Here is a 13,999-nt window from a genome sequence, read left to right as displayed (position 1 = left end):
TAAATTTTTTCTTAATAATTTTTTTCTTATTTTTAGTATAAAAAATTAATAAATCTATTCTTAAAAAATTAAAAAAAAATTTTTTCTTAATAAATTTATTCTTAATAATTTTTTTTCTTATTTTTTATTATAATTGCTTTATTTTATTTTATTTTATCCTCTTTCTTTCCATTTTTTCTCCCTTTTATTCTGAGCCGTGTGGATGAAAGGCTCTTGGTGCTCCAGCCAGGCATCAGGGCTGTGCCTCTGAGGTGGGAGAGCCAACTTCAGGACACTGGTCCACAAGAGACCTCCCAGCTCCACGTAATACCAAACGGCGAAAATCTCTCACAGATCTCCATCTCAACATCAAGACCCAGCTTCACTCAACGACCAGCAAGCTACAGTGCTGGACACCCTATGCCAAACAACTAGCAAGACAGGAACACAGCCCCATCCATTAGCAGAGAGGCTGCCTAAAATCATAATAAGGCCACAGACACCCCAAAACACACCACCAGACGTGGACGAGCCCACCAGAAAGACAACATCCAGCCTCATCCACCAGAACACAGGCACTAGCTCCCTCCACCAGGAAACCTACACAACCCACTGAACCAACCTTAGCCACTGGGGACAGATACCAAAAACAACGGGAACTACGAACCTGTAGCCTGTGAAAAGGAGACCCCAAACACAGTAAGATAAGCAAAATGAGAAGACAGAAAAACACACAGCAGATGAAGGAGCAAGGTCAAAACACACCAGACCTAACAAATGAAGAGGAAATAGGTAGTCTACCTGAAAAAGAATTCAGAATAATGATAGTAAGGATGATCCAAAGTCTTGGAAATAGAATAGACAAAATGCAAGAAACATTTAACAAGGACGTAGAAGAACTAAAGAGGAACCAAGCAATGATGAAAAGCACAATAAATGAAATTAAAAATACTCTAGACGGGATCAATAGCAGAATAACTGAGGCAGAAGAACGGATAAGTGACCTGGAAGATAAAATGGTGGAAATAACTACTGCAGAGCAGAATAAAGAAAAAAGAATGAAAAGAACTGAGGACACTCTCAGAGACCTCTGGGACAACATTAAACGCACCAACATTCGAATTGTAGGGGTCCCAGAAGAAGAAGAGAAAAAGAAAGGGACTGAGAAAATATTTGAAGAGATTACAGTTGAAAACTTCCCTAATATGGGAAAGGAAATAGTTAATCAAGTCCTGGAAGCACAGAGAGTCCCATACAGGATAAATCCAAGGAGAAACACACCAAGACACATATTAATCAAACTATCAAAAATTAAATATAAAGAAAACATATTAAAAGCAGCAAGGGAAAAACAACAAATAACACACAAGGGCATCCCCATAAGGTTAACAGCTGATCTTTCAGCAGAAACTCTGCAAGCCAGAAGGGAGTGGCAGGATATACTTAAAGTGATGAAGGAGAAAAACCTACAACCAAGATTACTCTACCCAGCAAGGATCTCATTCAGATTTGATGGAGAAATTAAAACCTTTACAGACAAGCAAAAGCTGAGAGAGTTCAGCACCACCAAACCAGCTTTACAACAAATGCTAAAGGAACTTCTCTAGGCAAGAAACACAAGAGAAGGAAAACACCTACAATAACAAACCCAAAACATTTAAGAAACTGGGAATAGGAACATACGTATCGATAATTACCTTAAATGTAAATGGATTAAATGCTCCCACCAAAAGACACAGACTGGCTGAATGGATACAAAAACAAGACCCATATATATGCTGTCTACAAGAGACCCACTTCAGACCTAGAGACACATACAGACTGAAAGTGAGGGGATGGAAAAAGATATTCCATGCAAATGGAAATCTAAAGAAAGCTGGAGTAGCAATTCTCATATCAGACAAAATAGACTTTAAAATAAAGACTATTACAAGAGACAAAGAAGGACACTATATAATGATCAAGGGATTGATCCAAGAAGAAGATATAACAATTGGAAATATTTATGCACCCAACATAGGAGCACCTCAATACATAAGGCAAATACTAACAGCCATAAAAGGGGAAATCGACAGTAACACAATCATAGTAGGGGACTTTAACACCCCACTTTCACCAATGGACAGATCATCCAAAATGAAAATAAATAAGGAAACACAAGCTTTAAATGATACATTAAACAAGATGGACTTAATTGATATTTATAGGACATTCCACCCAAAAACAAAAGAATACACATTTTTCTCAAGTGCTCATGGAACATTCTCCAGGATAGATCATATCTTGGGTCACAAATCAAGCCTTGGTAAATTTAAAAAAATTGAAATCGTATCAAGTATCTTTTCCGACCACAACGCTATGAGACTAGATATCAATTACAGGAAAAGATCTGTAAAAAATACAAACACATGGAGGCTACACAATACACTACTTAATAACGAAGTGATCACTGAAGAAATCAAAGGGGAAATCAAAAAATACCTAGAAACAAATGACAATGGAGACACGACGATCCAAAACCTATGGGATGCAGCAAAAGCAGTTCTAAGAGGGAAGTTTATAGCAATACAAGCCTACATCAAGAAACAGGAAGCATCTTGAATAAACAACCTAACCTTGCACCTAAAGCAATTAGAGAAAGACGAACAAAAAAACCCCAAAGCTAGCAGAAGGAAAGAAATCATAAAGATCAGATCAGAAATAAATGAAAAAGAAATGAAGGAAACAATAGCAAAAATCAATGAAACTAAAAGCTGGTTCTTTGAGAAGATAAACAAAATTGATAAACCATTAGCCAGACTCATCAAGAGAAAAAGGGAGAAGACTCAAATTAATAGAATTAGAAATGAAAAAGGAGAAGTAACCACTGACACTGCAGAAATACAAACGATCATGAGAGATTACTACAAGCAACTCTATGCCAATAAAATGGACAACCTGGAAGAAATGGACAGATTCTTAGAAATGCACAACCTGCCAAGACTGAACCAGGAAGAAATAGAAAATATGAACAGACCAATCACAAGCACTGAAATTGAAACTGTGATTAAAAATCTTCCAACACACAAAAGCCCAGGACCAGACGGCTTCACAGGCGAATTCTATCAAACATTTAGAGAAGAGCTAACACCTATCCTTCTCAAACTCTTCCAAAATATTGCAGAGGGAGGAACACTCCCCAACTCATTCTACGAGGCCACCATCACCCTGATACCAAAACCAGACAAAGATGTCACAAAGAAAGAAAATTACAGGCCAATATCACTGATGAACATAGATGCAAAAATCCTCAACAAAATACTAGCAAACAGAATCCAACAGCACATTAAAAGGATTATACACCATGATCAAGTGGGGTTTATTCCAGGAATGCAAGGATTCTTCAATATACGCAAATCAATCAACGTGATACATCATATTAACAAATTGAAGGAGAAAAACCATATGATCATCTCAATAGATGCAGAGAAAGCTTTCGACAAAATTCAACACCCATTTATGACAAAAGTCCTGCAGAAAGTAGGCATAGAGGGAACTTTCCTCAACATAATAAAGGCCATATATGACAAACCCACAGCCAACATTGTCCTCAATGGTGAAAAACTGAAACCATTTCCACTAAGATCAGGAACAAGACAAGGTCGCCCACTCTCACCACTATTATTCAACATAGTTTTGGAAGTGTTAGCCACAGCAATCAGAGAAGAAAAAGAAATAAAAGGAATCCAAATTGGAAAAGAAGAAGTAAAGCTGTCACTGTTTGCAGATGACATGATACTATACATAGAGAATCCTAAAGATGCTACCAGAAAACTACTAGAGCTAATCAATGAATTTGGTAAAGTAGCAGGATACAAAATTAATGCACAGAAATCTCTTGCATTCCTATATACTAATGATGAAAAATCTGAAAGTGAAATTAAGAAAACACTCCCGTTTACCATTGCAACAAAATGAATAAAATATCTAGGAATAAACCTACCTAAGGAGACAAAAGACCTGTATGCAGAAAATTATAGGACACTGATGAAAGAAATTAAAGATGATACAAATAGATGGAGAGATATACCATGTTCTTGGATTGGAAGAATCAACATTGTGAAAATCACTCTGCTACCCAAAGCAATCTACAGATTCAATGCAATCCCTATCAGACTACCAATGGCATTTTTCACAGAACTAGAACAAAAAATTTCACAATTTGTATGGAAACACAAAAGACCCCGAATAGCCAAAGCACTCTTGAGAACGAAAAATGGAGCTGGAGGAATCAGGCTCCCTGACTTCAGACTATATTACAAAGCTACAGTAATCAAGACAGTTTGGTACTGGCACAAAAACAGAAATATAGATCAATGGAACAGGATAGAAAGCCCAGAGATAAACCCACGCACATATGGTCACCTTATCTTTGATAAAGGAGGCAAGCATATACAGTGGAGAAAAGACAGTCTCTTCAATAAGTGGTGCTGGGAAAATTGGACAGGTACATGTAAAAGTATGAAATTAGAACACTCCCTGACACCATACACAAAAATAAACTCAAAATGGATTAAAGACCTAAGTGTAAGGCCAGACACTATCAAACTCTTAGAGGAAAACATAGGCAGAACACTCTATGACATAAATCACAGCAAGATCCTTTTTGACCCAGGTCCTAGAGAAATGGAAATAAAAACACAAATAAACAAATGGAACCTAATGAAACTTAAAAGCTTTTGCACAGCAAAGGAAACCATAAACAAGACCAAAAGACAACCCTCAGAATGGGAGAAAATATTTGCAAATGAAGCAACTGACAAAGGATTAATCTCCAAAACATACAAGCAGCTCATGCAGCTCAATAACAAAAAAACGAACAACCCAATCCAAAAATGGGCAGAAGACCTAAATAGACATTTCTCCAAAGAAGATATACAGATTGCCAACAGACACATGAAAGAATGCTCAACATCATTAATCATTAGAGAAATGCAAATCAAAACTACAATGAGGTATCATCTCACACCGGTCAGAATGGCCATCATCAAAAAATCTAGAAACAATAAATGCTGGAGAGGGTGTGGAGAAAAGGGAACACTCTTGCACTGTTGGTGGGAATGTAAATTGATACAGCCACTATGGAGAACAGTATGGAGGTTCCTTAAAAAACTAAAAATAGAACTACCATACGACCCTGCAATCCCACTAGTGGGCATATACCCTGAGAAAACCATAATTCAGAAAGAGTCATGTACCAAAATATTCATTGCAGCTCTGTTTACAATAGCCAGGACATGGAAGCAACCTAGGTGTCCATCATCGGATGAATGGATAAAGAAGATGTGGCACATATATACAATGGAATATTACTCAGCCATAAAAAGAAATGAAATGGAGGTGTTTGTAATGAGGTGGATGGAGTTAGAGTCTGTCATACAGAGTGAAGTAAGTCAGAAAGAGAAAAAGAAATACAGTATGCTAACACATATATATGGAATCTAAGGAAAAAAAAAAAAAGAGGTCATGAAGAACCTAGTGGCAAGATGGGAATAAAGACACAGACCTACTAGAGAATGGACTTGAGGATATGGGGAGGGGGAGGGGTGAGATGTGACAGGGTGAGAGAGTGTCATGGACATATATACACTACCAAATGTAAAATAGATAGCTAGTGGGAAGCAGCCGCATAGCACAGGGAGATCAGCTCGGTGCTTTGTGACCACCTAGAGGGGTGGGATAGGGAGGGTGGGAGGGAGGGAGATGCAAGAGGGAAGAGATATGGGAACATATGTATATGTATAACTGATTCACTTTGTTATAAAGCAGAAGCTAACACACCATTGTAAAGCAATTATACTTCAATAAAGATGCTTAAAAAAAAAAAGTGTAAGAAAGATATACCAGGCAAATATAAAGCTAAATAAAGCAAATATATATACATATATATTAATATCAGGAAAAAATTGTAGGACAAAATGCCAATGATACTAGATTACCAGAAAGAATTTCCTTACACATTGATAAATATTCAATATACCAGAAATATGTAGCAATTCTAAATTTGGAACTATTTACAAAGCTTCAAAATTGACAGAGTTACAAGGAGACATTAACAAATTTTCCATATCAACAAGCAGACAACATCCTGGAAGAATATAGAGCATTTGAGCCAGATTAACAAACATGACTTAATTGAAGTATATAGTACTCTGAACCCAGTTGTAAAATGTGCATTTTTTCAAGTTCTCATGGAATTTTTACCAAAAATTATCACACGTTGGTCCATAAAGCAAATCTCGATAGATTTCAAACAATTGAAATCATACAAAGTTTGTTCTCTAAGGAGAATGGAATTAAACTGGAAATGGCAAGGGCACTGATCTGTCAAAACAGAAGCTGGCCCAAGGGCTTGGCACCAATTGGTAGAGACCTCCTTCTGTGTCAGGCATTAACCCTTTAGTTGCTAGATGATAATCTGTAGGTCTTAGCAGTCCTGGGAAAGGGACTGAAGTGGCCAGGGCAACTGGGTAAGTGATGGAGAAACTAAGAAAGCCTGGAGCAGTGCCTATTTACCAAATGGTCTGGAAATATTTTTAAAATTCATATGTCCATACAATTGTGCATCTGTGGAATATCAGCCCTGTTTAGTAGGCCAATTATAGAATCAGATGCTTATATTCAAAAGGAAGAAAGTCTGAAAATTAATAAGCTGTGCATCCAACTCCAGAAATTAAAAAAAGAACAACAGAATAAATCCAAGTAAAGTGAAAAGAAAAGAATAATGATAAGGAAAATAGCTAAATAAAAAACAAAGGACATCACAGAAAGAATCAGAGCGCCAAAAGTTGACTATTTTAAAAAACTTATAAAAGTGACAAACTTTTGGCAAGATTGATCAAGAGGAACAAAGAGAAGGTACAAATAAACAAGGATAAGAGGATATAATTGCAAATGCAACAGAGATTTTTTAAAATATGGAGATAAGAAGTTTATGCAAATAAATTTGAAAAATGACATGAAATAGAAAAATTCCTAGAAAACCATAATTTAACAACACTGACAAGAAGAAATAACAAACTATAATGATTCTATAGCTATTTAAAAGGCTGTATCCATTAAAATTTTTCTTACAAAGAAGACACCAAGCCCGGATGTTTTTACCTGGAAGTTGTGCTAAATATTTAAAGAAAAAATAGTTCCTTGGACAAACTCTGTGAGAAAATAGAATGAAAGGAAATAATTTCCACTTCATTTTATGACACAAAAGTCAAACAGGGAACTGGAACTATGAGAATGGAAAATGTACAGGTCACTCTCATTCATAAACAAAATGCCAAATTCCTGAACAAAATATTAATGAACTAAATCCAGCAGTTTTTATTTATCCTAGGATTGCAAGATAAGTTCCAAACAAGAAAAATCTCTAATGCAATTCACATTAACAGATTAAAATAGAAAATCAACCTGTCATCTCAGTGGACACAGAAAACATGTTTATAAAATTCAACATCTACTCATCTTTAAAAAATCCTAATAGATAAGTAGGACTACATCAAATTAAAAACTTCTGTATAGCAGAGGAAACAACAAAATGAAAGCCAACCTGTGGAATGGTAGAAAATGTTTGCAAACCTTATATCTGATAAAGAGTTAATATCCAAAATATATAGGGAACTACTACAACCCAACAGCCAAAAACCAAATACCTACTTTAAAAATGGGCAAGAGCCTGAATAGATATTTCTTCTATCTATAAGGAAGACATACAGATGGACAACAGGTATATGAAAAGATGCTCAACATCATCAATTATCAAGGAAATGCAAATCAAAACCACAGTGAGATATCATCTTACACTAGTTAGGATGGCTATCCTAAAAAAATGAAATACAACTGTTGACAAGGATGTGGAAATAAAGGGAAACCTCATACATTGTTGGTGGGAATGTTAATCAGTGTTGCTATGGAAAGCAGTATGGTGAATCCTCCAAATGTTAAAAAGAGAACTACTATGTGATCCAGCAATCTCCCTTCTGGGTATATATCCAAAGAAATTGAAATCAGGATCTCAAAGAGATACCTACACTCTCATATTCACCGCAGCATTATTCACAATGGTCAAGATATGGAAGTAACCTAAGTGCCCACTGGTGAATGAATGGATAAAGAAAATGTACATATACATGCATATATGTAATGGAATATTATTCAGGCCTTAAAAAGAAAGAAATCCTGCCATTTTCAACACCATGGATGAAACTGGAGAATATCATACTAAGTGATATAAACCAAGAACAGAATGACAAATACTGCTTGATACCACATATGTGAAGGATCTAAAAATGTCAAACTCATAAAAGCAAAAAATAGAATGGTGGTTGCTAGGGGCTGGGATGGGGCAGGGGAAATGAGAAGGTATTAGTCAAATGGTACAAAGTTTTGGTTATGCAAGAAAAATACATCTTAGAAATCTACTGTACAGCATAGTGCCTATAGTTAATAATATTGTACACATTAAAAATTGCTAAGAAGGTAAATCTTTTGTTAAATAATTATTATTGGATAATAATAATAGTAAATAAAGTAGATAGGAGAAAAAAAATCCTATTGGCAAACTAAGAACAAACTGGAACTTTCTTAACCTGTTAATGGTATCTACAAAAAAAAATTATAACAAACTTAATGGTGAAACTTTAAAAGCATTACCTTTAAAATTAGGTTCAACATAAACATGCACAATACTAACATTTCTATTCAACGTTGGTGTGCATGTATCGAAGGTAGGAGGTCCTAGCAGTGCAGTAATATAAGAAAAAGAGATTTAAAAAAAATAAGGATTTGAAGGGAAAAAGAAAACTGTCATTTACATATAAATTATCAAAAATAATAAGAAAGTTTATCAGGTTTGCTAGTCGCAAATGCAATATACAAAAACCCCACAATTATATTTGTACTCATTAGCAATAAATTGGTATAAAATGTAATTTTCTAAAAAGGTATACAATAGCAACAAAAGTAAGCAAAAAAAGTTTTATAATGATGTATAAGCCCTTTTAACTTATAAAACTTCACTCAAATAACATCAAAAAAGTCTAAATAGAGAGGCACACCATGTTTACAGAAGACTGGATATCACGAAATGTTAATTCTCCTTAAATTGATATACAAATTGACTGTAATTCCAATCAAAATCCCAAAAGTTGTGTGTGTGTGTGTAACTTGAAAAACTGATTCCAAAATTTATGGGGACAAAAATCCTCATTGCATAATTGTTCATAACCCAAAACGAAACTACCTAAAGGTACATCAATAGTAAGATGGATAAGTAAATCATGGGATATTCACAAAATGTAATATTACACAGCAAGGAGAATAAACAAACTACAACTGCATGCAACAATATTATACATGGCACAAAAAAACATAACACTGAATGCAAAAATCCAAGTCACAGATGAATATACACAGCTGTTCAAGCACTTTACACACGTTAATGCATTTAATCCTCAAAACCCTCATTAAGTGATTGTGTGCCTCCCCTCCCCCACTGCCCACTGTGGGGGTGGGCAGGTCTTCTAGAGAGGATGCTCCAAGCAGGAGGTAATTCAGATCTTTCTGGGGTAAATAGCCTGGCCTCCTCAGCAAGGGAGGTGAGGCAGACATTGCCCAGGGCGCTATCTAAGTTTATTATATCTGCGGTCTGACATAATTCAGTCAATCACTAATGAGTTACTGTCTTGTATACACAGAGCCCCATGCTTGGCTATGGTGAGTGGTAGAGTGGAAGTAGCACAGAGCGACCATTTACTGAGTATCTGCTATGTGCCAGGCTTCGGGCTTGATGCTGGGGATATGATGGGCAAAAAGACCACACACCCTCCTTCTTGTTTAAATAATAATAATAATAATATTTATTGAGTATTTACTATGCACTGGACATTCTTCTAAGCATTTTATATGCTTTAGCTCTCTAATCTTCACAACAACACTATTACTAACTTCTTTTGACAGATGAGGAAATGGAAGGACAGGTAAGTTAAGAGAATTGTCCAAGGTCACAGAGGCAGGAGGTGGCAGAGCTGGGACCCAAAGCTAGGCAGTCTGAATCACTGAATCACCTCAACAACATGGGGAAGTAGGTATTAATTCTGTCTTACAGCTGAGGAAAGACGGGCTCAGAAATAAAGTGAGCACATATTTATTTTGCACCCTCTATATGACAAACACTATAATAGGTGATTTATATCTATTATTTCTCCAACCTGAAAGACAGAGTTCCCAGGAATATAAGGGTCCTAACAATGGAGGACCCAGGTATGCAGAGAGTGGCTTGCCTGCTTGCCAGCTAAACCCAACAGCCCCTTAGAAAGGATAAAGAGTGGCTTGGTGAGTGAGGGTGGGGTGTAATTCTCAGTCTCATCCAGGCTCCTAGATCACCAGATGAGAGATTGAAACTGCTGGGGGAGAGGAGGAGGAAGAAGAACAGGAGGTTGGTTTTTACCCCTCTCCCTCTATCCACACCCTCCATTCTACATAGTATATTTAACATCCTACATCTTCCTGGATCCTCCCCTCACTAGCCCTGAGCCTGGACCTCCTCTAGCGTTAGCATAGTAAAAGCTTGGTCAGCTGGTCCTTGAAATGTCTGGGTCCCACACTCCACAGCTGTCTTATCTCTGCACACCTTATGGCTCCTCAGGCCAAAATTCTTGGGCTGGCAGCACCTTGATCTGCAACTGTACCCTGTTATCTATGGGAAATGGTATACTCTACTTAAAAAATATATTTTACAGGTTTTGTTTGCTTCCCCTTTGAACCTGCTCTTTCTTAAATTTTCAAAGTGAACATTACACCAGCAGGCTTTCCCTGAATGTTTTCTCCCTCAAATCCCCAGAGCAGCAAAAGTGTCCATATGTGCCAAGAAGGCAATGAAGGAGACAGGACACCCAGCCTTTCCCAACCCAGTCAGAGGCTTATTAGAAGAGGCCTGAGAAAGGGGAGGAGCAAAACCGACCAATGATACGGTACTGTTGTGTACCCAGCACCTGTCCTCTGAGAAACAATGCCCGGAACCATCACCTTATTTCACCCAAGCACTATCAGACAGTACTAATTTTCAGACACTTCACTGAAGTCACCAAAGTAAAACATTTAGGCTAACACTGAACTAGAAACGTCAAATTTCAAACAAGAAGTATTCCAAACAAGCTCTGGATAAGAAAGAAAAAATTACTAGTCAAAAATCCCTCTGATTAAGATGGTCTTTATATAATCCTCATTCTTTCTCTGTCTTCATCTCTCTCTTTCTGTCTTTCTTTCTCTACCTTTTTGACATTAGCCTCTTGTTATCTATCCTACAGCTATTTCATCCAGCTGCTCATCTATTCCAACTTTCAGGTTGGGGAGGGGGTGGTTGGGGGGCATGTCCTTTGCTCTTCTACATCCACTCTACCACCACCACCTTGAAGCCCACGGAAGCAAACCCCACTTACAGCCCCTCCTGCGTTGCAGCCTGCTGTTGCCACCGTTGTGTGGAATCCAGATCTTCTGCAATCTGGTTTGGGTGAGTTCTCCCATCTCTCGAGACATCTTAGGCGTCGCAGCTAATGACACCACTGTCCACAAGGTACCGGGCCTCACTTTGTCTTATTAGCTGTCTCTTCTGTTGCTGTGGTCACAGCAGGTGGTGGACAGAGTTGTGACAGGGAGGTGTGCTGGGGTTCTGAGCCCTCTAGCAGCCTGTCTCCAGCCCCTCTCCTGTCTCCTAGTCATTGCCTGCCTTGTCTGCCTCTGCTCCTGTATGTACCAGTGGGGGCTTGGGTGCAGAGGAGAGGTTGGACAGAGGTCAGCAGAGGCCTCTGAACTCCAAGGGCTGTGTACATAGGAGATAAGTTGGAGCCCAGCAAGGAAGGCAGCCAGCAAGACAGCCCAGGTCTGGCCAGTCACTTCCCTCCAATGAAGACAGGACTAGTAGAGTATGCAAATAAAAGACCGAAGATCATGTGCTTATATCCTGTGTGGGATGGGGAGGCAAAGGTGATGCAGGCAGATCTCAGCAGCTTTCATAACTTCGAAATAAAAAACAGGCCCAAGTAGAATGTCAAGTTCCAACCCAGAAACAGAGATCCACATCAGAAATGCAAGATTCCCAAGTACAAACACACAAACACAAAGTCCCTACTGAAAAACGCAATGTTTTGAGCTAGCAATCCTAGGTCTGAACTGCAAGTGGAAGGTTTACTGCCTCAATGCTCTCCCCCGCAAATGGCATTGCAACCCTTGTCTTCCCTGAATTCTGCTACCTTTCCTACCGAAGGGCCTCTCTCTCCTAAAATGTGCTGCTCAGGACACTCTTGAAGAGATGGGCACTATCTGATCATCTTTATGCTCTCTCCAGCCAAAGCTAAATAAATCAGAGTAAATCGGACACCTTGGGAAGAGAAGTGAATGCAGCCATTGCTAGGGGGAGAGATGATAAGCACTGTTCACATGACTGCCAACTGCCATCGGGTCCCCTAGGGAGAAAGGCACTGTGATCTGACCCAGAACCAGACTAAAGTTCTTCATGCCAAGTCATGGGGATGGAGGCTTAGGGGGGAGGCTGCAGCAGGCAGAGTGTGGTGAGTTGGGAGCAATGGCCTCAAAGTAGGACAAGTCCATAGGCCAGAGCCATCCTACCCAGATGTCTCTGCTTTACCCTCCCCCATCCCCCTGGTTGTTTTGAAGCTTTTATGTGTAGTACTCATCTAACAGCATAGCTTACCTGGAAGACGTCCAAGTGTGCTCTTACTTCATTCTTTTGCAACCTTCCCACCCCTTGATGAACCTCCAGTGATTGGCTGCAAGGGAGCTCAATTTCTTCCACGGAGCTGGGCAACACTGGGGCAATCTCATGGGGATAGCAATCTCCAATCCCTGACCTCCAATGCTCTCAGCTCCACTTTGCCTTTTAAGAAGTTCCCTAAAATACATTCTCAGAATTCTAGTCTACATAAGAGTTAGATTCCCTCCAGTTGTTGTGTATAAATCATACCAAACTTTCAATACATTTCAAAGCCTGCCCTTCTAAATGAATCTACTGAGGCAGTGGATCACAGTGGTTAAAAGCAATGGGCTCTGGAGTCACACTACTGGAGTGGAATCCCACCTCTGCCCCTTGCTATGAGACCCTGGGTAGAAGACTTAATTTTTCAATGCCGTGGTGTTTTCATCTCATAAGAGTACCTACTCCCTTAGGGTTGTTGAAGATTCAATGTGTTAACACATATAAAGTAACCTGGAAAATGTTCATTATATATTACCTAACACTGATTCCCTTTGTGAAGTAAAAGCTCAGTTACCTCTTTGGCTAATCTGCAACTTCTGGTGTAACGCTGAGCATTCAGGAAACTCTCAGTAAAGGAAACTTACAAAATTATGACAAAGGGTTAACATTTATAATAAATAAAGAGCTCATGCCAATCAATTAGAAAGATGAATTCACTTTTACTTTTTTGGTTTTGTGATACAGAAGTCCCCTAGAAATCATTGCATCCAACCCTCTCAGGTAAGAAGATGGAGGCCTAGAGAGGGAAGTATTTTCCTAAGGTCCTATAGTAAATTAAGTCACCAAGTCAGAAATAGAACACTGGGGATCTGATTTCTCCAGTCCAGGGTATTTCTTTGGTTAACTGATCAATCAAGCTTGATTTAAGAATGTGGTATTCTAGATTAGCTCAAAACATTTAGAGTCTTAGAACTAGAGTTTGGAAGAGATGCAACTCTCTTAATCCTAATAAGTCTCCTAACTGGTATCACTCTGCTAAGGCTAATAATCTGAATAATAACCTTTTACATGTATGTTTTCCATGGCCCACAAAGAAACATATTCCTTATCATAGTTGCTCCTTCCAAACATTCTCACTAGCCTCACAGGGAAACTGAGGTCTAGGGAGGGGAAGTGGCTTGTCCGAGGTAATCAATCCAGTCACGTGAACCCCTCTTCTATGTTTAAAGTTTTGTCCTCATGACCCTGCCAAGAGGCAGAAAGATAAATTTA

At 38.4% G+C, this 13,999-nt stretch overlaps 1 protein-coding gene across 4 annotated transcripts in view; it reads right to left on the bottom strand.

The window, feature by feature from the left end:
- Positions 1–13,999, bottom strand: part of PFKFB1 (6-phosphofructo-2-kinase/fructose-2,6-biphosphatase 1) — an 85,696-nt gene that overhangs the window by 69,737 nt on the left and 1,960 nt on the right. For 3 of the 4 annotated variants that reach the window (XM_061179483.1, XM_061179484.1, XM_061179487.1), the window contains exon 1: positions 11,454–11,550. The exons of the other annotated variant lie outside the window; for it this stretch is intronic. In XM_061179483.1, the coding sequence (XP_061035466.1) occupies positions 11,454–11,550 (97 nt within the window). Of the gene's footprint in view, positions 1–11,453; positions 11,551–13,999 lie in introns of those variants that run through there. 4 annotated transcript variants of the gene reach the window in all.

Source organism: Eubalaena glacialis, chromosome X, assembly GCF_028564815.1.
Source record: "Eubalaena glacialis isolate mEubGla1 chromosome X, mEubGla1.1.hap2.+ XY, whole genome shotgun sequence".
In the NCBI taxonomy this organism is placed as follows: Eukaryota; Metazoa; Chordata; class Mammalia; order Artiodactyla; family Balaenidae; genus Eubalaena; species Eubalaena glacialis.
This window is presented reverse-complemented; position numbering and strand designations above follow the sequence as displayed.